The sequence below is a fragment of the Microtus oregoni genome, unplaced genomic scaffold (assembly GCF_018167655.1).
Source record: "Microtus oregoni isolate MIOR12 unplaced genomic scaffold, Mior012 000020F_ref0000438, whole genome shotgun sequence".
NCBI classification, from domain to species: Eukaryota; Metazoa; Chordata; class Mammalia; order Rodentia; family Cricetidae; genus Microtus; species Microtus oregoni.
Window position 1 is genome coordinate 11,530,912 of NW_024543079.1, and position 24,523 is coordinate 11,555,434.

The 24,523-nt window shown below is 51.3% G+C and overlaps 1 protein-coding gene across 1 annotated transcript in view; it reads left to right on the forward strand.

Moving 5' to 3' along the window:
- Window positions 1-680: 680 nt before the first annotated feature.
- The window catches only part of Kiaa1755 (KIAA1755 ortholog), a 43,752-nt gene continuing 19,909 nt past the window's right edge, over window positions 681-24,523 (forward strand). The window contains exons 1-5 of the mRNA XM_041670704.1: window positions 681-692; window positions 7,308-7,442; window positions 19,013-19,213; window positions 21,638-22,925; window positions 23,347-23,529. Coding sequence (XP_041526638.1) covers window positions 681-692; window positions 7,308-7,442; window positions 19,013-19,213; window positions 21,638-22,925; window positions 23,347-23,529 — 1,819 coding nt within the window. The remainder of the gene's footprint in view (window positions 693-7,307; window positions 7,443-19,012; window positions 19,214-21,637; window positions 22,926-23,346; window positions 23,530-24,523) is intronic.

The following is a 24,523-nucleotide window of genomic DNA, read 5'->3' on the forward strand; positions in this document are numbered from 1 at the left end:
CCTGCCATCATAGTCACCTGTTCTATGGCTGTGAAGAGTCACCATGACCAAGGTGACCTATCAGAGAAACATTTAGTAGGCTTGCTTACTGTTTCAGCAGGTGAGTTCATGAGCATCAAGGCAGGGGAGCACGGTGGCAGGCAGGCAGGCAGGCAGGTATGGCACCTGAGCAATAGCTGACAGCTTACAACCTAATTCAAAAGTTGGAGGCAGAAGGTGGGGGCTGACATGAACTTTTTTTAAAAAAAAAATTAATTTATTTATTATGTATATGGTGCTCTACCAGCATGTAGGCCTGCAGGCCAGAAGAGGGCACCAAATCTCATTACAGATGGTTGTGAGCTACCATGTGGTTGCTGGGAACTGAACTCAGGACCTTTGAAAGAACAGGCAAAGCTCTTAACCACTGAGCCATCCCTCCAGCCCCTGGCATGAACCTTTGAAGCCTTAAAGCCCATTCACCCCAGTGACACGCCTCCTCCAACAAGGCCATGCCTCCTAATCCTCCCAAAACAGTGTAGGGACCAACCATTAAAATGTATGAGCCTCTGGGGTCATTCTTATTCAAACCATCACAGTTTCCAAAGGATCACCACATAGAGCAGCACCAAGCTGCAGGCCTACCACAGCCACCAACAGCGTGGCCGTGCCAAGTGCCAGGATTTGGAACCTCTGCCACCATGACGGGAGAGGTATGGTGTCAGTGTGGTCTGGGTTTGCAATAAGCCTTCTGTGTGTGTCCCAGGACACATACTGGGTCATCCCAAACAGCTCCCGCACCCTGGGGCTTGGGCTTGCTTCTGAGCCCTTTGGAGCCCGGTAGCTGTGGCTGCTCACCACATCTTTGGAGTCAGCGGAGTCTCTACCCAGGGTAGCAGCTTCTCACTTCCCTTCTTCAGTTCTGCCCTGAGTCCTCCTGACTCCTCTCCCCACAGAGAGCCAAACTGCTCTCCCGCTGCGCGCGGGGCGCACACACACAAAGACGGCTCTGAGTGAGGAGCATGACGCAGTCTCTAAGAAACGCTAGAGAACTGACTTCCTACAGGAGTCAGAGGCCAGCTTGACTGAGGAAAGGCGGAGCCAGGACTATGGAGAGAAGAGGGAGGCAGGGCTGCTGGAGAGAGCTGGGATAGGAGACACAGGGATTTTGTGGACCTTTGGGCTCAAGGTCATCAGCTCTGCCCTTCCCTGTTTGACTGCCAGGGTGACCTGCCTCAAACTCAGAGGTGACCATGGCACTCCAGGATGACAAACTTCCAGATTTCCAGGGTAGTAAACTCGTTGGGATTGGAACCCCTGCACTTTCTCAGTAGAACTTCTAACGCTGCCTAATACACTCTTACTCATCCACCCATCTACCTATCCACCTACCATTCATCTATCCACCAACCTATCCACTCATCCACCCATATATCCATATACCCATCCACCCATCTACCCACCCATCCACCCATCTACCCACCCATCCACCCATCTACCCACCCATCTATCCACCCATCCATCCATCCATCCACCCACTCACCCACCCATCCACCCACCCATCTATCCATCCATCCACCCACCCACCCATCCATCCATCCATCCATCCATCCATTAACCATCCTTCCGTCCATCCATCTAACTATTTACTACTCATCTATCCACTAACCTACCCACCCATTCATTCATCAACCTGTCTGTCCATCCATTCGTCCATCTATCCACCCACCTACCCATTCATCAATCCACTATCTATTCATCCATCCATCCACCAACCAATTCATTCATTCATCCACTCCTCTTTCCACCCAGCCACTCATCTGATATCTACACACCTGTCAACGTATCCATCCACCTACTATCCATTCATCCATCCACCAACCCACCTGTCCATTTATCTGTCCATCCATCCATCCATTTATCCACACATCTATCCAGCAGCCTACCCATCCATCCATCCATCCACCACCCATCTACATCCACCTATATATAAGTCCATCAACTGATGGAGGAAGGTCATTGGTTAAATAAAAAGAAACTGCTTGGCCCTCATTGGTTAGAAGATAGGTGGGAGGAGTAAACAGAACAGAATGCTGGGAGGAAGAGGAAGTGAGCTCAGACTCCACAGCTCTCCTCTCGGGAGCAGACGCCTCAGAGAGACGCCATGCTCCCAGCTCCCAGGCAGACGCACGCGATGAAGCTCCGACCCAGGATGAACATAGGCTAGAATCTTCCCGGTAAGCGCACCTAGGGGCACTACACAGATGATTAGAAATGGGCTAAATTAATATGTGAGAATTAGCCTAGAAGAGGCTAGATAGAAATGGGCCAAGCAGTGATTAAATGAATACAGTTTGTGTGTTGTTATTTCGGGCATAAGCTAGCCAGGCAGCCGGGGTGCTGGGGACGCAGCCCCGCCGCCCTTATTACTACAATCAACTATCCATCTACCCATCCACTCACCCACCCATCCATCTCCATTGCTTATCTGTTGGTACCTAATGAACTCTCTCAAAGATCAATGTGAAACAACAATAAACCCTCAAACACTCACTCAACAAATATTTCCAGGCACAGAGCCCCTTTCCAGCCTTCTAGAAACGGCTAGCAATGACCAGCTGCGTACACTGTTTCCCTGGCTTCACATGCCATCTTGTCATAGCGAACTTGTATTCCTCCTTCAAAACCCTAGTGCAAGTGCCCTTTTCTCTGAGAAGCCTTCTCTGACTTGACCTCTAGGGGATGTGATTGGGTTCCCTTCGCTAGACTCCAACCATGTTTGTGTCCACAGCTCGGCAATGCAATGCAGCCTCCTACAATAGACGATGAACTCCTGAGGGGGTGAGAGAAGAGCCCTGAGCAGTGAGGCCAAGGATGGCCTCAGGCCACTAGGCAAGGCTTCTCAGAGGTCTTGGTCCTCGAAGGAGGGGTAGGTATTGTGAAAAAAGTAATCTTCTGGGACAGGGGAACAACGAGGGAGGCAGGGAGGCCTGAGTTGGTGCTTAGTACTGGCACAGCTGCTATCCCTTCTCCCTCAAATGGCAGCTCAGAGCTGCCTCTCCAGAAGAGGGACACATCCTGCAGGCCCTAGGAGTCCACCATGGAGTCTGTCCTGCAACAACAAGACAGGGCTGGGCCGGAAGGGAAAGAGAAGTTGCAGGGTCTTGGGCCCAAAGGCTAGAGGCTGAGGAGGTGCTGGGCCTGTGGGATCTACCATCTGGGGACTAACAGTCTCTGGCCCCAGAGCAACCTCTGCTGCCTTCTGATAGCACCCCAAACCCAGCAGTTAGAGGGATTGCAGGGCAACCCCTCATTAGGTCCCTCCTGATTTTTCATGCTTCATAGGAGGAAACTCACACTTCCTGTTTCGTGGCACGTGTTGCTCCATCTGCCTGTCACACTCTCCACTTGTGTCCCTTACTAGTCAACACTCCCATTATCTTGAAATCTCAACTTCAGCTCTGGGAGAGCTGAATAAACCTCGTTTCTTCATGAATCATTCTGCCTCAGGGTACTATATTAGAGCCATAGAAAATGTACCAGGGAACATATTCGTATTGGGCTGCCCACAAGGCTGATCCTCAAGGTCCCCAGGACTCTGGCTCTTCTTTGAGGGGGTCTCCACAGATTGTATCTGCCACTGATGTAGTGTCTACTCATTCTCCCTAGGACCTTAGATGTGTGACTTGCGTCTGCCTTTGCTGTGTTGGGGATACAAAGCGGGGTTTCCTCATACATGCCAGGCAAGTGCTCTACCACTGAGTCACACTCCCACCCTATTGGGAGGTTTTAAGGCAATGCCCAAATCTAAATCCTCAGCCTTGGGGACCTGTGTCTTCTACCATATCAGCTCAGCTCATACTAACATTTCAGACCACAAATGACAAGTGAGTGTCAGATCCATGATCACTTGTGCTGGCTGGTGGCAGTTGCCACATCGAGAAGGATTCTGTGGCTGCCTCTAGGTTCTACTGGAAGTTCTGTGATCGATTAGTAATGTCTGCCTGGACAAGGAAAAGTAAGCATATGCATGAGTGCCAAGTGTCTGTCACCCTTAGAATAGAAATAAATATTTAGTAAAGGAGTTAATAAATTCTGAATCCCAAGACATTCTCCCTAAATTTGGCAATTCCCTTTTCTCAAGATGAGCCTGTCCCCACTTGGTGAAGTGTCCTGGCCCCTGGCCCCTGAAGTCTCAAGGTCACAGGCAAAGCTATCAGTTGCTTAAGACTTCTCATAACCAGGTTTGGTTTTCACCCTTTCAGTGAATTATTTCAGGGGATTCCCACAGTCCTCCTCCCCCAGGAGCATCTGGAACCTCCAAGGCCCACTGAGGAAACTCTGGCTCTGGATGGGATGTGATCTTCTCAGGACCACCCAAGGAATCGCCAGCAGAAACTCTTCCCATGGCACCTCCCATCCTCTCCCCAACAGATGTCAGACATTGGTGGGTGGGTTTGATTTCTCCAAGTCTAGCCTAGCAATTGGACATGGTTCAGTTACTCATTGGCTGAAGGGAGAGGATGTGAATACTTAGCCAGCCCTTGGGAATCCCCTGGAAAGTCCAGAGGGACCAAGTCCAGCCCAAAAGTTGAGCTTGGATATTTGGGGGTTGATTTTTACAACCATTGGTCCCTGCACAAGCCACACTTTTTCATGTCGTATAACTGAATTCTTCTATGTCCCTGGCACTGAACAGAGCCTTTAACATTTGCCTGCTTGATGAAGCCCCACGGCAGTCCTGTGAGAAGTGGAATTCTGCACACAAGAGAGGAATTTGAGGCTCAGTAGGGCATTCTATGGGCTCAGACCACATAGGTGTGTGTGTGTGTGTGTGTGTGTGTGTGTGTGTGTGTTCACGCATGCACATGTGCACAAGCAGAAGTGTATCATCACACCCAACCAGTATATCAGTACAGCACATTTTTGGGAGAACATGCATGGGCATAGGATATGAAGAATGCCAAGAGGCGCAGCGGTGGGTTGCACTGGTGCTTGCCCTTTAGGGGCCATTTCATGTCCACTCCCCCTCTCGGGTGACTAGCTCTTCCTCAAATGGATAGCTCTACTGGTTCTGGGCACACATAGGCACGGCCTGATTAGATTGCCCTTGTAAGGAATGTCTGGTGTTCGTTCAGGCAGCACATCAAGGTAGTTAAAGGCGTGAGTTCCAGAATGGTCGGCCTGGTTCAGCCCAGGAATGCAGCCTTCTACCCCGCCTGCCCTACCTCGGGCTCTTCATCTGTAAAATGACGCCAGTGGCTGGACCCAGCCTGTAGCTTGCTTGCAAAAAAGTATCTGATGCACAGAAAGTTTCATTTTAGTGTGCTGGCGGCTTGAGGTAATCCCACTGGTTTTCGGGGGCTTCTAGATCATTACCAGCAGTGAGACTCCTGGAGTGTATTTGCTTTCACGCCTCTCTTAGGAGGGACCCCAGATTTCTCACAGACTCCGTGAGTGCCTGAGGCCTTTTCAACCCATTTTCCTCTGCTTAAATAGTTCAGAACCCTTTCTGTCTCCTGTGACCCCGGAAAACTGACCGTTGTGTTCATTCTGTCTAGTGGCCGTCCAGAAATCACAACCCCCACTGCCTAGCTGAATTCCGCCTCGTAAACCAAAGGCCATTTTCTCCTAAACAAATGCATTCCTAAATTGGGGCTATTGGTAGAGCGCTTGCTTAGCCTGTATAAAGCCCCAGCAACACAGGGAACACAGTGCGGTACTGCCTACCTGTAACCCTAGAGCTTGGGAGGTTATTGGCAGAAGGACCAAAAGTTCAAGGTCATCCTCAGCTACTAATAGAATTAATTCTAGACCAGGCTGGGAGACGCGAGACCCTGTCTCAAAAAACAAAACCACCCACGTCCAGTCTGGCTCTTGCCTATTAGGGAGGGGTTATCTGAGGTTATGTGACATCTCCTAGGGGGACACTTGGAGCTCCACCGCATAGCAGAACTACTGGAGGATTACAAATTCAACAGCAATAGAGGCCCAAGGGGCTAGAAGGGATGTGTCAAAAGTTACCCACGAAGCAAGACGCGATGGCTCCTCACCCAGGTTCTTTCAAAGAGACTAGATAATCAGTGTGGGGTGGGACATGGCTGTGGACAAGGTTCCGAGTGGAATCCTCGCCACCCACGGCTCTTTCTTTCTGCTCTCCTCCCGCCTGTCCCCATTGGTTTACCGGCAATTCTACGTGCGCTTTACGTGCCTGTTCTCACTGTCTATAACTCCGTCTTCCTGCTGCGCCCACTCCGTTCACTCAGTTCCGGCCACTCTTGTTTTAAAACGTGTGGGTGTTTTGCCTGCATTGTGTATGTGTGTACCACCTGTGTTCCTGGGGCCCCCTGAGGTCAAAAGAGGGGTTTGCCCCCCACCCAGGACTGGTAGTGGCAGTCACAGATGGTTGTGAACTGCCATATGGGTGCTGAGAATCAAACCCGGGTCCTCTAGAAGAGCATTCAAATCTCCCAGGGTCCTGCGCTGGAGTTCCTGATCAACGCCATTCCTTCTTCGCAGTTAACTCTCGGTTATTTTCGTCGTTGTTGTTCCTTTCTTTCTTGTCCCAGTTCCTGGTAGAAGACACACCCCCCTCCCCCACCGGAACAGGGTGTCTCTGCCTTCTTCTGGCTTGGCACTTTGCACAGTATTTGATAGTAAACGGACAACTCCAGAGTCATCCCACCGGAAACCGAGTACAGAGCAGCTTAAAACAACACACCTTTTCCCTTTATATTCGGTTCCAGAGACTGGGAATATTAGGTCAAGGCACCAGGAGGCTGGGTGTCTGGGTTGTTCTGAGCAGAACTCACAGCAATCCGGTCTCTGTCATGGGGGCTTCAAGTTCTTGAAGGCTGGGTGTGTTAGCCATACTCTAAGCCTGGGATTGTGCCATCAGGACCGATGTTGACCACTGCTCCCCAATTCCAGGAGGGGATGCTATCCTCACCAGCGTCGCCTCCACCACCTCCCCATTTTACAGGTGAGAAAACTGAGGCTCAGGTAACAAAATGACTTGCAGATAGGGACAAGAAACCAGCTCTGACTCCGCAGTCTTGGATAGAGACTCTGACGGGAGAACCCGGCTGAGGCAAACACCCTCCAGAAAGCTCCGGTGGCCCCAGCAGGGGTTGCGAGGTGGGCGGAACGCTGGGCTCCCATCACCCGTGCCGGCTGCAGGGCGGGCGCAGGGCAAGGCGTCGCACAAAGGGCCGCTGTCCCGCCACCGCCCCGCCCCCCGCGGGTAGCCCGCCTCCCCCCCCCCCCCCCCATTCTGTCTCTCGCCTCCTCAGTCTGGGTCTCCTCTCCCTCTTCCCTGTCCCGGGTAGGCTGCCCCTCGGGATGAGGCCGGGTTGGGAGTCCCCCGTCCACCCGCCGCACTAGCTCCGGGGCTAGGAGAGCCAGAGCTGCGCTGCGGGACAGAAACTGCCGACCGACGCGGGGACCCGAGGAGCATCACCATGGTAACGCCCTCCTGGGCCTGGACCACCGCACTCAGCTGGGTTTTCTCCCGGCACAGCCCTGGGTGGGTGTGGGTGCACTCAGAGACCCTCAAGTTCCTGGTCTGGTTCGGTGCTTAACTGCGCAGCCCCAGCAGGGTTAGGACAAGAGAGGGACTCAGAGACACCCCTGGGCCATGTCCTGTCTGGGCCTCTCTGCAGTGATGCACTCTTTTATCTTGCTCCAAACCAGAATGCAAATCTTAACTGGAATTCTGGACCTTGGGCCATACGGAAAACTTGGGGTGTTTTTAGCACTTCAAACTTTATACTGATTGACAGCGCTGTGTCCTGTCGGGGGGTTGGAATGAGGTGGGAACCGTGGTCCCTTCCCAGCACCGCACAGAAGTTCTGGGAAAGGGCGGACCTTGAGGGCAGCAGAGCGGATGGGAGGGAATTGCTCACCAAATCTTGGGTGCGCTTGCTAGAGTTCAGACGCCTGCGTTTGGCAAGTTAAACATGTACGTGTTAGACCATGGGGTGCTCCCGTGTTCATGAAGTGTAGAGGCAGCTGGGGAGAAGGCCGGGGGTGGGGGGAGGAGAGGGGACGGGGCACAGAACCTCTGTGCCTGGGTTTCCTGGACCTGCACCCTAGGAAGGGGACCTCAGGGAGAGTTGTGTGTGCCTTTTGTGCCTGTGTCTGGGAAGAAGGAATCAAAATGAAGTTTGTTCCAGAGACTCCTAGTTCAGTTCCAGACAGACTCGGGGTTGGGCAGGATTCATAGGAACAATTTGGCAAATCTCAAGGGATTTAGAACGGAGCTGGGAGACAAGCCAGGATGCTCAACCCTGGATTCACGGTCCTGGCTTGGGTGGGTTTCCCTTCCTGTGCAGGTCTACACCCAGAATTCTATAGAGAGGTGTGTTCGCAGCGTGAATGCGTGCACAGATCCCTTTCCCCACACTGGATACAGATGCCTGCGTAACTGCCTATTCATGCTAAAATAGGAACCACCACCGTGCACACAAACAGTGCAAAGCCGGGCTCCGGAGTTCAGACACCAGGAGCCTGTGCACGGTCTGCTCTTGGAGCAGTTTAAACTCCACCCTGGACTGATGGTTGTCAGCCTCTCAGAAGACCCTGTGCTGGGCACTCTATGACTGGGGGGACGGACACCGACATACCACTCTCACCAGCTCTAACTGTTGACTGTGGCCTCTCACTGCACAGACGGAAGTCCAAAGCCCCAGGAGCCTAGGTGGCTGACAAGGTCATCCTTCCAGGAAGTACAGAGTAGGTCAGCCAGACTTCTAACTCCACACAGCCACCTTAGCACTACAACTATCTATTTGTCGGAAGTCTGGTTTTGATGGAATCGTTTATTCATTTTTAATTTTAACCCCCTCAATGAACCTCGGACTCTCAGGTCAAGGGTCCTCAGGATGATTGAGAAGCGTTTTCTGAAAGGGCACGCTTTCCTCTCTGTCTTTGTGTGTATCTTGAGATGTGGTGTGATGTATGTGTATACATGGGAGGTGTGCATGATGCATCACCTGTATGTGTATGGTGCCTACGGAGCACCTCGAAGGGTCCTCCTCTATCCCTCTCCACCTGTTTCATAGAGTCGGGGTCACTCCCTGAACCTGGATCTTCCATTTTATTGGTTAAGCTGGAAGGCATCAAGGCCCAGGGATCCTCCCTTGTCTGTCAGTGCTGGAGTTAAAGGATGTGTGAGACCACAGTCAGGTTGTTATGTGGGTGCTGGGATCTCTCTTTAAATAGTCAATGCCATCACCCACTTCTCTGATCTTAACATCGTGCCCTGAGCACTCAGGCCTTTTTTTCAGAACCCCTTAGGATTCCTGTTCCCTCCAGCCCCAGGGCCTTTCCATGAGCTGTCTCTCCTGGGAAATTCCTCTTTGCCCTATAAACCTCCACGCAAACATCACTACCAGGGTACAGTCTCTCACAAGCTGCCCCCTCTCATCAAAGTGTGCCACGCTACTCTAGCAAGCCTTCACCGTGACACCCATCTCAGGTGTCTGTTTTGGAGGGACAGTTTGAAGAATGGCTTTCCAGGGAATCTTATAGCAAAGGGGTTCAGGGCTATCTACCCCACCCCCCCAATACAATTTACTAGAGAACATACTATAAGAGAACAAGATGGACTTATTTGTGCAGTGATTTAAGAAATGAACTTCTTGACACATGCGTTTAATCCCAGCACTTGGGAGGCAGAGACAGGTGGATCTCTGTTCAAGGCCAGCATGGTCTACAAGAGCTAGTTTCAGGAGAGGCTCCAAAGCTACAGAGAAACCCTGTCTTGAAACACAAAAAAAAAACCCAACAACAACAGCAACAACAAAAAAGAAATGAACTTCCTATTTAAATAAATATATTTGGGTGTGAGGTTTTATATCCTGACTGTGATCAGTCAGTATCTGTTACCACATAAAGAAAGTCACTAGAGTTCTCCGTAAGGCAGGTTAGTGGGTTCTGGCTGTAGGGGGCTGGCTGAGGAGCGCCCCCATCCAGGGCTGCTGTCTTGCTAGGAGTAAGGATGACTGAGCCCAGCCTAGGAATTTTTCCTCAGTGTCACCAGGAGGGGGAGAGAATGGAAGGAAATGCGTGTGTGTGTGTGCAATGTGCATGTACATGTTCATGTGTATATACGTGTGTGTGTTCAGGTGAGTGCAAAAGTGTACACGTACATATGAAGGCAAAAGTCAATGCTGGATGTCTTTGTCTGCCACTCTCTGCCCCTCCCCCTTTGAGATGGTGTCTCTCACTGAATCTGCTTTGGCAAGGCTAACTCCATGGATCTCCAGAGAGATACTGTCTCTAGATGACAGGCCCACACCACCTCACATGACTCAGGTCGTTACTGAGTGCGTATTCAGCAAGCACTTTACTGTCTGAGCTGTGTTCAAGTCCCTGTAGGAAATGGCTTTTTAAAGTATTACATCTTTATTTATTTATTTTGTGTGTGTATCTGTATGCATGTAGAAGTACTGTGCCGTAGCAGGCGTGTGGAGGAAAGAAGACAACTGGCAGGAGTGGGTTCTCTCCTACAGTGTGGGTTCTGGGGATCAAACTCATTACCAGGCGTGGTAGCAAGTGCCTTTACTTGCTGAGCCATTTTTGCTGGCCCTTGAGGAGATTTATGCTATGATTTTTTGAAAGTGATTGAACCTGGGGCTTCATGTATGCTAAGTAATTGCTCTACCACTGAGCCACATCTCCAACTCTCATTTTAGTTATTTTGTTTTGAGACAGGATCTCACTAAGTTGCCTGGGCTGGCCTTCGACCTGCAGCTCCTTCTCATACTTAGAGAGGAAGTAGGTGAGCCCAAGTTGAGTCTGTATTTTTTGCCTGGAAGCACAGATACCATGGAAACTCTTGCCCCTCCAGCAAGAGTTGGGGTAGGAGCAGTACAGTGTGAGCAGAGAGAGTAAAATGTGAGCAGAGAGGGTGCAGTGTGAGCAGAGAATGCAGTGTGAGCAGAGAGGATGCAGTGTGAGCAGAGAGGGTGCAGTGTGAGCAGAGAGGATGCAGTGTGAGCAGAGAGGATGCAGTGTGAGCAGAGAGGATGCAGTGTGAGCAGAGAGGATGCAGTGTAAGCAGAGAGGATTCAGTGTGAACAGAGAGGGTACAGTGTGAGCAGAGAGGGTACAGTGTGATCAGAGAGGGTGCAGTGTGAGCAGAGAGAATACAGTGCGAGCAGAAAGGATGCAATGTGAGCAGAGAGGGTACAGTGTGAGCAGAGAGGGTGCAGTGTGAGCAGAGAGGGTGCAGTGTGAGCAGAGAGGGAGCAGTGTGAGCAGAGAGGGTGCAGTGTGAGCAGAGAGGGTGCAGTGTGAGCAGAGAGGGTACAGTGTGAGCAGAGAGGGTACAGTGTGAGCAGAGAGGGTGCAGTGTGAGCAGAGAGGGTGCAGTGCGAGCAGAGAGGGTGCAGTGTGAGCAGAGAGGATGCAGTGTGAGCAGAGAGGATGCAGTGTGAGCAGAGAGGGTGCAGTGTGAGCAGAGAGGATGCAATGTGAGCAGAGAGGATGCAGTGTGAGCAGAGAGGGAGCAGTGTGAGCAGAGAGGGTGCAGTGTGAGCAGAGAGGGTGCAGTGTGAGCAGAGAGGGTGCAGTGTGAGCAGAGAGGGTACAGTGTGAGCAGAGAGGGTGCAGTGTGAGCAGAGAGGGTGCAGTGCGAGCAGAGAGGGTGCAGTGTGAGCAGAGAGGATGCAGTGTGAGCAGAGAGGATGCAGTGTGAGCAGAGAGGGTGCAGTGTGAGCAGAGAGAATGCAGTGTGATCAGAGAGGGTACAGTGTGAGCAGAGAGAGTACAGTGTGAGCAGAGAGGGTGCAGTGTGAGCAGAGAGGGTACAGTGTGAGCAGAGAGGGTACAGTGTGAGCAGAGAGGGTGCAGTGTGAGCAGAGAGGGTCCAGTGTGATCAGAGAGGATACAGGGCAAGCAGAGACAGCGGGTGCTCAGGAGGGGATGCCATAGGCTAAATGAGGCGGCACTTAGAGGAAGTTTTTATGGAATGATTTCAATGCCACAAACACAGGACAATAAATAAGGTTTACTCTGAAAATGGATGGGAAGAAAAATCAAACATTAAATAATGAAGAATAAATATTAAGTGAATAACAAATCAAGGTGCATGAACATGACAAGAAAACCTTGCACATGGGGCATTTGAATGAAGGGAAGCCCTGATGGGAGAAGGTTTGTTTAGGAAGCAGGGAAGGTAGAAGAGAAGCCCTATGCGCTAGGCTGACCAGCTGCTGAAGCAATAAGGAGTCACCTGATGCTGTTGGGGGCCACAGCTGGAGCTCTGTGTACAGTCTACAGGCAGCCTCAGGAGATGCTCCTGTTCACTGACTAGGAAGCATTAACTTGTAAAATGGGGATATGATGCCCCACCCACGGAATTGTCAGAACGACCACACAAATCACGCATGGAATGGATTTAGCACAGGCTACACCCCAAAGGCTTGCTCTGGGCAACTCAGAGACAGTCCTAGGGACCAACGGTGTTATCTTATGACTTAGTGAGAAGTTGTGCCCCAGGACAGAGGCACAAGAGAGAGACAGGGACACACATAAGACTAGGGAGAGCTCAGAGAAGCAGAAACAATTTCCTGGAAGCCACATGACTGAGCTGGAACTGAATGTAGCTCTTTTGACACCCACTCCTGTCCTGGTTCACTGTATCTGGGCTGTTCTTCCAGTTTTGAAAGTTTGTTTATAAAGAAAGAGCCGGAGTCTCACTCCAGCCTCCATCCACCCACACACAGACAAAAAGCGCAAGCAATTTGAGTTGGATGTAAGCAGGAACTTTCCGGGCAGCACGAAGCTGACTTTGGGACCTCAGCCTAGACAAGTTCAAGAGGAGAGTCCCAGGAACTGGAGGTCGCAGCCTGACACCTGCTGGGCAGCAGCTGGCCCACAGCTGTGTTTGCCTTGGCCAACCTTCAAAACGCTGGGACTGGCTGAATTCTCAGTAGATCAGGCAAGGCGGGGCCTCAGGGACACTTCACTTGGTGTCCCAGGTCCATTGTTCCTCCGAGGTGGTGGTCGGGGGTCTTCAGTGAGGGTCTGTGGGTGTTCCTCCTCTCATTCACCTGCTTCTGTGTCTGTATCACCAGCAAACCCTCTCATTAGACTCTCCTGGGCAGTAGCAGGACATGGGACGGGGCCTGGCCTTTGAAACTTCCCAGCACCTGACCATTAGACTACTTAGAAACCACACCCTTACTCCACACCTTCTGGAACAAAGTTACATGGAGAAATATAGAACAGCCATAGAATAGATATGCCCAGTGCATTAAAATAAATAAATAAATAAAATAAAATAAAAAGAAAAAACCAAACCAAAATCCAAAACACTTTTATTAATTCTTTGAGAATTTCATGAACGTATATAATGTATTTTGATCACCTTCACTTTCTCCCCAACTCTTTCCAGGCCCATCCTCCATGTCCCACTCCCTCCCAACTCTGTATCCTATGTTGATTTTCTTCTAATAACCCATGGAGTCCAATTTGTGCTGCCTGTATACTCACGGGTGTGGGGCCGTCCACTGGAGATTGGTCACTCTCCCAGGGGCTACCTCCTCAAGGGAATGGACTCTGCCCCTTGCCGAAGCCACCACCTATCAATAGCTCCCCTTCAGCAAGGGGAGGGAAGGCTCATGGGCCTCTCCTGCTCCATGCTGCAATGTGGCAGGCTTGATCTTGTGCGTGTCTTGTGCGGGTGACCACGGCTGCTGGGAGTTCATGAGTGCCGATACCCTGTCCTGTCCAGGAGATTCCGTCCTCCCCAGCAGTTCTGAGGATGCTCTGGAACTTGTCTAGGCTGAGACTCTAAAGCCAGCTGGTCATCTCAGACCCATGACTCTTAAAATCTTTCTGCCTCATCTTTCATGATGGTCTGAGCCTTGGGGAGCAGGTGTGATGTAGATGCCGGTGTGTGCCTGAGCACACAGCAGACACTGGTTCTCTGCCCTTCTAGAAGTTCCGAGTTTCTGCCTTAACCGCATAGTCAATTGCACCAAGAAAGGTCTCTGAGGAGGTACCAGCGCTCCTGTGCCTCCCTTTGACGGGTGGGGAAACTGGTCAAAGTCACCTGGTATAGTCAGTGTCTCACCTTTCTTAGCCTTTTCCTTCTTCATCTGTGGTGAACCCAGGCCTGGAGACAGTAGGTGAGTGCTCCCCACCCCCAAGCCTCAGCTCTGCCTTCCCACAGACAAGAGGAAGGGAAGCTGCAGGTGGCTCTAGGACCCTGCCCACACCAGCCCTTCCTACTCCTCTGCCTGCCCAGGAGGAGGGGGAAGCAGCCCAGCCAAATGAGACTAGAATCTTGGCCCTGCGGAGTCAGTGGAAAGATCTGGACCTTCGAGGCAGCCCAGCCCACATCTCAGAAGGCCCAGCTAACATCTGGAGAGACCATTTGAAAAAGGAGCCAGCCTTAAAAGCACACGATCACACTTTGATGTTTTCCCCCTGGTTATAAAAGCTACACTCACTGTTTCCAGAATGTTTGGAAAATGTAGCAAGCTCAGAAGAAAATTAAAAGGCTGCCATGTGAGGCCCCTGCCCCTTGCTGCCCTCAGGGCAACTTTGCTTAATGCCTGCTTGGGCTTTGTCTGGACCTGCTCACATTCTGTGGGCCATACTGTATGGAAAATTTTCTTTAAAAACATTGTACATTGTAATAGAAGCCCAGTTTTAGAAGGGGGGCAGTTGGCTAGGAGAGAGACAACTTTGTGGGGTGACAGAACTCTTGTATACTGAGCTGGGTAATGGCTGCAAGGATTGGTGCATAGGTAAAAATGCATTCATCTGTGCGGTGTGCTTGCCAATTTTTCTTGACAAAATTCACCTATAGGATGATGAAAGTTCACTGCAAAGAGCCTCAGGTAGAAGCGTACAGCCCATAGCAGCATGCATACCTGTAGTCCCTGTGCTTCTGAGGCAGAGGTAGGAATTGGAGGCCAGCCTGGGCTGCATAATAAGTTTGAGGTTAGCCTTAGCTTCTGGTGAGAACCTGTCTCAAAAGACCAAAGGCTGGAAGCATGGCTCAGCGGGGAAGGTCAGGGGCTACACCTCACCTCGCATGCACAGACCCTGGGTTCCAACCCAGCTCTTCAAAAAGGAAACTGGGCTCCGTTTCATATGTTTTCCCTTGACTGGTGTACTGGGCTCTTTCCCTGGCGCCTGTTGCAAAGGGAGCTGGTCCTGCCTCCTTCCATTTCGGCACCCATCTGAGACTGGCTCCTGCGAGGAGTCATGGCTGCCTTACTGGGAAGGAATGGAAGCGTGTCTATCAAGTTTCACAGCAATCACTTCGAGTCTGGCAGCAGCCCTTGGACTCCTGTGGTCCAGGGCTGGGCTGCTCAGCTCGTTTGTGATGGCAAGGGGCCAACATTCCTTCTCGAAGCCTCTGGGGCCTTTCTACCATGTTCTTCCTGAATTCTTGGACAGTTCTGAGTCTCTGGTAGGAAGTGAGTCAAGAGTGTAGCCTGTCCACTTGTCGCAATTTCCCACCGTCCAGCCACCTCTGAAGATGGCTAAAGTGTGTGGCAAACGCCGGCAGCCTGTGCAAGCCAGGGCTGGCTCAGCGGGCAAGCCTTGCCTTCCTTCTTGTGGTTTCTTTAGGCACAACCAGAATCCAGGACAGACCACTCTGAAAGGAGTGGATCCCAGACTAAGCGGGAAGTCAGAGGCGGGGGACAGCATGAGGAGGGGGAGGGGAGAGTGAGCTGTCTTTGTTGCCTTGGGTCTGAACTGGATTCACACTCTGTCTCTTTCTCCCTAAGACCCTGGGCAAGGTTGGCTCTGACTCTTTACCAGGAAGATGGAGTGCCCAGGCTTAGCAGTAGTATCATTGTATGTCACATTGAGCAGGAGACCATGAGTTTAGGATCTCTCCTGCTCTCTCTCTTTCTGACTCTCTGTCTCTCTCTCTCTCCCCACTTACTTTTAAGATAGGAACACAATTATGTACCTTTGGTGGTTTGAATAGGTATGGTCCCCAGAGACTCATGTGTTTGAATGCTTGGCCCATAGGGAGTGGCACTATTAGGAGGTGTGGCCTTGTCTGAAGCACACATGGCCTGGTTGGAGGAAGTGTGTCACTGTGGAGGAGGACTTTGAGGTCTCATATATACTCAAGCCACACCCAGCATGGCAGTCTCTTCCTGCTGTTTCTGGATCAAGACGTAGACCCCTCTGCTCCTTCTCCAACACCATGTCTGCCTATATAACTACTATGTCCTGCCATGATGATAATAGACTAAACCTCTAAACTGTAAGTCAGCCCCAATTAAATATTTTCCAGGACAGGCTCCAAAGCTACAGAGAAACCCTGTCTCAAAAAACCAAAATAATAATAATAATAATAAATAAATAAATATTTTCCTTTATAAGAGTTGCCTTGGGGACACAGGATGGTCAAGTTGGGGGAGGGACAGGCTGGGAAAGCAATGAAAAGATATCTTGACAGAGAGAGACTTTATGGGGTTAGGGAGAAGCCTGGTGCCAGGGAAATTCCAGGAATCCACAAAGATGACCCCAACTAAGAGTTCTAGCAATAGTGAAGAGGGTGCCTGAACTGGCCTTCCCCTGTAATCAGATTGGTGAATACCCTAGTTGTCATCATAGAACCTTCAGCCAGTAACTGATGGAACCAGATGCAGAGATCCACAACCAAGCACCAGGCTGAGCTCTGGCAATCCATTCAAGGAGTGGGAGGAGGGAATATATGAGCAAGGGAGGTCAAGATCATGGAAGGGAAATCTATAGAGACAACTGAACCAAGCTCATGGAAACTCATGAACTCTAGACTGACAATTGTGGAGCCTCCAAGGGACTGAGCTAGACCCTCTGCATGTGGGAGACAGTTGTGCAGCTTGGTCTGTCTGAGGGGACCCTGGTAGTGGGACCAGGATCTTTCCCTGGTGCTGAGTTAGCTTGTAGGAGCCCATTTCCTATTGTGGGATGCCATGCTCAGCCTTAATGCAGGGAGGAGGGGCTTGGTTCTCCCTCAACTTAATGAGCCAGGATTTGTTGACTCCCCATGGGAGCACTTACCCTTTGGAAGGAATGGATGGGAGTGGGTTGCGGGGGAAGTGAGGGGAGCAGGAGGAGGGGTGGGAGGGAGAGCTGTGGTTGGAATGTAAAATGAAATTTTAAAAAATTTTAAAAAATCATTAAAAAAAAAGAGTTGCCATGATCATGGTGTCTCTTCACAGCAATAATAACCCCAAGACAGTACCTTTCTGCTGAGTGGGTGTATATGATAAAACAAAACCAACAGTTTTCATAGTACAGCTGCTGAATATCACGAGTAATGACATTTCCAGAAACAAAGCAAACAGCACAGCTAGGGATGGGGCCCAGAGAGAGAGCAGGTCCCTAGTCAAGGCCACACAAGGAGGCAGAAGCCAGGTGTGCTGGTGTCCCAGCCTGGGCAGGGTGCAGTGGGGCACATGCATAAAGGGATGCAGGCCCAGCAGACTTACTGTGTTTATGTCCTGGGATGGCATTTGTGATCTCTTTCTCTCCCTGTCTCCAGGTTGGTGGGTGTCTTAGCCACATTTATAGTGCTATAAAGACATCACGATGAAGGCAACGTATAGGAGAAAGGGTTTCTTTGAGACTTACAGTTCGGGAGGATTAGAGTATACACCATCATGGCGGGGAGCGAGGCTACAGGCAGTAATGCTGGAATAGTAGCTGAGAGTTTGTGTCTTATCTACAGGCACAAGGCAGAGAGTGCTAACTGGGAGTGGCTTTAACTGTTGAAACTTCAAATACCATCCCCAGTGATACACCTCCTCCAACAAGGCCACACCTCCTAATCCTTCTCAAAGAGTTCCACCAAGTGGGGACTAAGTATTCAAACATATGAGCCTGTGGGACCATTCTCATTCAGACTATGTCAATGGAAACGGGTTGGCGGGTGGGTGAGGCTGGGGGTACTAGGGAGACCAGCAGTATACCCCTCCCTGTTCTGCCACACAAAGGATCCCTCCTCCAGCTCTTGGGAGTGACCTCCCATTCCCACCCCACAGCTCAGCAGCATCTGACCCAACCCACTGTCCTTCAGAGTTCAGCTGTAGGCAAGAATTCTTTCATGCCTTCACTTATTCTGCCAACATGGAGGTGGCCTGCTCTGAATGAACTACAGACAGGAAGGATGGGGCCTCTGTCTCGCACCCCTGGCTTTGGAATCTGGCTGAGTGTGAGACATAGCTTCTCCCCTGCCTCAGAGTTTGTTTTATTGCCTTCAGTACCCTCTGCCTGTGTTCACAGACTGTGGAGATTTGAATGCAGGCACCTTTGGGGCCGGTCCTTTCTGCCCCACTCACCCTTTGGGGGCCAGAAGTCAGTGTGGGAACTTCTCTGATAAGGCACACTTGACTGGATGGAGGCAGGTGTGAAGTCATAGAGTACCTTCCAGAACAGGCAAGAGCTGGCCTGAGTCTTGAGGTTGAAAAAAAAGAAGGAGTTGCCAGGTGAGGTGAGAGAGAACGAGGCAGATAGGTGTTCTGGAAGAAGGGACAAGACTGGCAAAGGCTGGCGGTGAGACTCCCGTGCCATGTTGGAGGCACAGACAGAGGCAGCAGGGTTGAGGCAGGCTGGCATCAAGCACAGCACTAGATACATCCTGAAGCCAGGGGGAGCCCTTGAGGGATGTTGAGGAAGACTAGAGTATAGAAGACCAGAGATTGAGGAGGCAGAGAAGGTGGTTGTGTGGAATTGGTGATAGAACTAGGCAGGGGAGGAGTCACAGGTGGGTGAGCTAGAAAGAGAGAGGCCATTGAGTGTGACATGGCTGAGGGCTCCTGGGGGTGGGGGAATCAAGAAGGCAGCTTCAGGGGGCATACTGCTGGTTGGGCTGTGGGGCTGTCACTGGGCAGAGGCAGGAAGGTACAGGCTTGAGTTCCTGAGTTAGGCTAAGTGAAGCGAGGGACTGTCCCTGCTCAGTGGAGTCAGCAAGGTTGCACTCACAGGGGTCCTGAAGGGCACAGGAGTGGTCACTGCTCCTTCTCTCACTGCTTCTGTAACCGCTCTTCCTCCCTGTTGTCCCCAGCAGGATGCTTCGGCCCTCGACATGGCCATCCAGCAGGCCCTGGCTGGGCTCTACCCGCCGTTTGAAGCCACCGCCCCTACTGTTCTGGGTCAGGTGTTCCGGCTACTGGACTCTGATTTCGGGGGAGACGGGCTGAGCTTCCTCCTGGATTTCCTCATCCCTGCCAAGCGCCTGTGTGAGCAAGTGAGGGAGGCAGCCTGCGTAAGTTGGGGACATCATGTGGCTGCCATAGCAAGCTCTCCCAGAAGCCCAGAGGGCTGGAATTGAGGAGGGTGGGAGGTGAGCAAGATGTGTCTCCCCAGCAAGGAATATGGTGGCTAAGGGGAGGGTTCCTAAGAGCTACTGCTCATCCAGAGGGGAATGGCAGCTCCTGGGTCGAGGTGGAAAGACAAGTGGTTTTGTTTTGTTTGTTTTGTTTTTATTTTGAAGATTTATTTATTCATTATGTATACACTGGTCTGTCTGCATGTATGCCTCCATGCCAGGAAAGGGCATCAGATCTCATTATAGATGTTTTTGAGAGCTATCATGGTGGGAACTGAATTCAGGACCTCTGGAAGAGCAGGAAGTGCTCCTCTCCTCTGAGCCATCTCTCCAGCCTCCGAGACAAGTGTTTTAGGCGATAGAAGAAAACAACTTAGTCCCTACTCAGGCAAGGAGTTTACCCCATCAATTCATGGGAAGACACACTCTGATTCCTACTTGTCCCTGTGTGCCAGCAGCCACAACAAGCTCTAGGAAGGATCTTGATTGGCCAGACTGTGGTCACGTGTCAATGGCTGGACCAATCAATGTTGACCAGAGGAATTGGGTTTTAAGATTCACGCACCACCACCACCACCACCACCACCACCACCACCACCACCACCCACACACACACACACACACACACACACACACCCTCACCCTGGCTCCCGAAGGAGACTGTTCTAGGAAAATAGTGAGGAGATCACCAAGGAATCAAAGTTCCGATTCCCTCTGCTCTCCTCCCTCCCTCAGAGCTTTACCAATGCCCTTAAGCTATTAGTTTCCTTGAGTCCGCTGCCACCCAGCATCAAGAACCACACAGCCAATCTTAGGACCCACAGCACCTGGAGGGAAAACCTCCATGGCAACTGCTCCTGAAGGGAATAGTGGAACGCAGTGTCTCCCAGAAGCCTTTGCTGGTGGCCTCACCATGACCTCCTGACCACATTTTATGACGATCCTCCTCCCCACCTTCCTTTTCCTCTCCCTGACAATCCACAAACTGTCACTTTGTTCGTCTGTTCAAAACACATTTGCAGGGCTGGACACCGCGCCGTTGGTAGAGTGCTGGCCTAGCATGTGCAAGCCCTGGGTTTGAATTCGTTTATGTAAATGGCACGATGATGCTTCCCTGTGTTGCCAGCACTCTGCAGGTAGAAGCAGGAGGATCGTACATTCAAGGTCATGTTCAGCTACGTGGTGAGACCTAAGCCAACATGGGCTACACGAGACCCTGTCTTAAAAGAAAAGAAAGAAAAAAGTCAAAACCACTTGCTCTGTCCCCTCCTTTCTCCGCGGCAAATTCACAACTTTTATTTTTAAATATAGGCACATTTGATTTGGCTGTCATGGATAAATTCATGTCACCTCAGAATAGACAGGAGCAAAGAGGGACTCACGTAAGTCCTTTGAGGTCAGGCTCTCTGTTTCACATCAAGACTCAGTCACTGGGAACATGGGGGGTCCATGTTATCTCATTGAGGCTCAGCGTCACCACCCCAACTCCCATGGGTGTAGACTACAATGGCAGAATGTAGAAATGGTGGTGGCTTTTGTAAGGTCAGCCAGCAGGGCAGTGGCGGGGTCAAGTCTCCTGACTTCTCATTCAAAACTGTTTCTGTGCCATTTTAACTTGGGGCTGGGGAGAAAACTCAGTTGCCACACCAGCCTGGTGTCTCGGATTCGATGTCTGGAACCCACGTAAAGATGGAAGGAGAGAATCCAGGACGATGAATTTTTCTCTGACCTCCACATGGGCACTGCCCTGTTATGCATACACATCCCCACACACTTTTTCAGAAGGGAGTGAATTCATGTTCTCTGAACACTCTCTAAGTGTTGTGTTGGCTTTTTTGCATCCATACTCAATCTATCTCATGCCAGTCCAGGAATATTGCGGCATTTTACTTAACTCCAATTTGCAGATAAAGAAATCAAATCTCAGAGCAGTTCAGTTATGTGTACAAACAACCCATTTAGACCTCCGATCTATGCCTTCCTGACTTTAAAGGTGTGTGTGGGGGGGAGGGGGCTAAGGCTCCAGCTGGGTTGGGAGAAGTTGTGGGTAAACGGGGAGAAGAGGGTCATGAGGCAGGCAGGGTTGCCATGGAAAATACTTGCTGATTAATGTACCTGGAGCACGGGCCTTCCCTTCAGGCCAAAAAACTAGCAAGCATCTTCAAGGCCAATGCCAAGGGTAGGAGCAGGTGACCCCATTGTACCCTGACAGCAACGGTCTCTCCGGTGCCTGGTTCTGGGCATCTATCTTGTCTTTGTCTATTCCCTGGCTCTTTGAGGTCCATGTGGGAGAGGGAAGGAAACTGACCAAAACCGAGGTGCCCTGGAGCCTGTCTTTCTGATGCCCCCCTTCTCTCGCAGGCCCTCTACACCCATTGTCTCTTCCTGCATGAGGGCTGGCCGCTGTGTCTGCGGGATGAGGTCGTGGTCCACCTGGCGCCACTCAACCCGCTCCTGCTGCGCCGGGGCGACTTCTACCTCCAAGTGGAGTCCTGGGAGGAGCAGTCTGTCCACATGACGCTCAAGTGCCTCTCCTCAGACCTCCGACAGGTGGACAAGAAGCCTATTCCTGAGACCTCCTACTCTCTAATTTTCACCCGAGAATGGCTGGAAGCCATCAACAGTGACTTTGAGGGACGTCCCTTACACAACTGTCTCGTGGCTTCAGAAAATGGGATCACACCTGTGCCTTGGACCAGGATTACCAGCCCAGAGTTTATAGATGACAGACCCCCAGTAATGAATGTCCCTTCCTCAGATGGGGATTCCTGTCCACTCCATTTGAGCAGCCCCCAGGAGCCAGACCAGGCCAGCACCTTGGGCAGTGAGGCGTCTGTGGTACAGAGCTGGGCTAATGATAAAGGGAAGTTGTCTAGGGACAAGTATCCTGGGCTCATCAAGGTGGACCCAGCAAGGCCAGGGCAGATGTCCTTCCAGATGGACAGTGAGGTCAACCAGGGCCTGGAGGGGGAATATGTGGCTCTCCTGGGCTTTCCCCAACAGTGTAGAAGGGGGTCTTTAGACAGGGAGGTAGTGACACTCAGTGTGGACACTCAAGGACTACAGGAGGAGACATCCAAAACTAAGGGGGTGCCTGTGCTTGGGAGGGTCCTACCTCTCCCAGGACATGATGAGGGACCTCCCTTGGGAAGACTGACATGTGCGAAGCCAGCAGGCTCGGGAGAGAAGCCCTGCAGTGGGGGCTCAAGAAGAAAGGCCAGGCACAAACCATCTGCCCATACTGCAGAGAGACAGCCCCAGCAGCCCCACATTGGTGTCCCGGAGAAGCCACTGGACTGTACCTCTGATCTGTTAGAAGACACTGAAGAAGAGCCAGCATCCTCTAAGATGCGAGGGCCTTTGGGGATGACAGCAGCCATGGTCCAGCTCAGGCCTCGGTCAAGGCAAATATTCTCTCCCCTCCTGTCCTCAGCTTCCGAAACAAAGACAGAGGAGACCACACCAGGACACGGCAGAGCATCCAAGCCTGAGGCCTTTCTCAGTAGGAACACCTCCGCCCATGGGTCCCCAGTTCCTGGGCTCCAGTTCTCTTTCTTGAAAGCGCAGAGGGCACCCCCATTGTCCCCTGAGAAAGCCCTGAGCCCCCTTGACTCTCTACAGACTTGCAGCACCCAGGCCCCGGGGAAAGGTAAGAGCTCAAACTCAGCAGGGCAAGAGCCAGGCTTAACTGGTGCAGGAGGCTCTGGCTGTGAGGGGCAGGGGCCACAAAACTGTCCCAGTCTCAAGGGGTTAAATAGAGCTGAGCAAGTCCATTCATTGGTCTGTTTGGGTTCATGTTCCAGCTTTACCTCATGCTGTGTGACGCTGGCCAGACATTTAACCTCTCTGAGTTCCAGTCTCCTCTGCTAAGGGGTGGGGCATCTTTTACATCACAGAGTTGTTTGCTCTGAGGGTTCAAAGACATACCAGAAGGAAGGAATTTAGCATTATCTGTCAGAGAACAGGTCATGCTATAAGCTGAATTATTGTTCGGGTGGAAGACAAATACTGTCCCTCGGAAAGCACGTTTCCTGTATGACAGCCCCTGCTTTGTTGTTCTTCTTCCCCAGATGGAACAGCTCTCCCCAGAACATCTGGCTCAACCCCACTGTCTGGGGAGCTGCCTGGCTTCCAGAAAGATTCTTCAGGTCCCTTAGGAGGAGGACTTAGCCTGGAGGAGTGTCGCAGGCCTGAGCCCAGGATTGGAACTCTGGGAGACAAGCTTCTCCACTCCGGGATAGTCTGCCTGCCAGGTTCTGGGGTTCAGGGGGGAGTGGAAGGGGCAGAGCCTTCTCAGATGCTGGTGGGTGAAGAGGGGGAAGGCCCAGGAGGCTGAAAGTTTCCAACAAAAGGCATGGATTAGAGGAAAGCCGTTTCTAGGTCCATCCACCTATCTCTCCACTTGTCCATCCACCCAAACATCCATCCACCCATTTCTCCAGACTTCAGCGAAGAAGCCAAGGTGTGGGTCAGACTCCCTAGAAGCTGAGTTTGAGACAAAGATTCTTCGGAAGGCCCCCATGAGAATGGGACGGAACAAAGTAATGCAGGCAGAAGAAGGGAAAAGCAAGGTGATGCCAGACCCTGGGGAGGCGCTGAAGTGTGGGTTATACCAGTTGTCCGCCTAAGGCAAGGGGTCAGAATTAACATCAGGGTACACTAGACATTAACTGCAGGCTGACTCTGGGTGTGTCAATCATTAACTACAGACTGATCCTGAGTCTGTCAGTCATTAACTGCAGATTGATCCTGAGTCTATCAATAATTAGCTGCAGACTGATCCTGAAATTGGGTGCAGGACAAGCCAATATGCTAGCCCGGCTAAGGGCAGTTCTTCAAGGAAGGAAGCATTTATGAACCTCTCTTAATAGTTCTTCTGGCCTCTGGTGAATGAACAAGGGCTCTGCCACCAACGGGCTTTGGACCAGGTATTCACAGCTTCCATGCCTCAGGAGTTTTATTTCCGCTTCGTAGCTATTCGATCACTGTTTCCCGAGCCCTGGACTCAGCACTGTGGTGTGAGATGAGCCTCTGTGGCCCCTGCACCCAGACGACTTTCGTTCTAGTATTAGAGAAACTTCAATCCAACATAAAGAAAATGTCTAGGAACTGGGAAAGTGGATAATGAATGCTCCTGGCCCAGGCTTCCAGCAGGAGAGGCCAGGAAAGCTTAGTAGTTAGCTATGTAAACGTTGGGAACAGCATTTCAGAAACAGGGAACAGTACATGTTAAGGCCAGGAGCATGA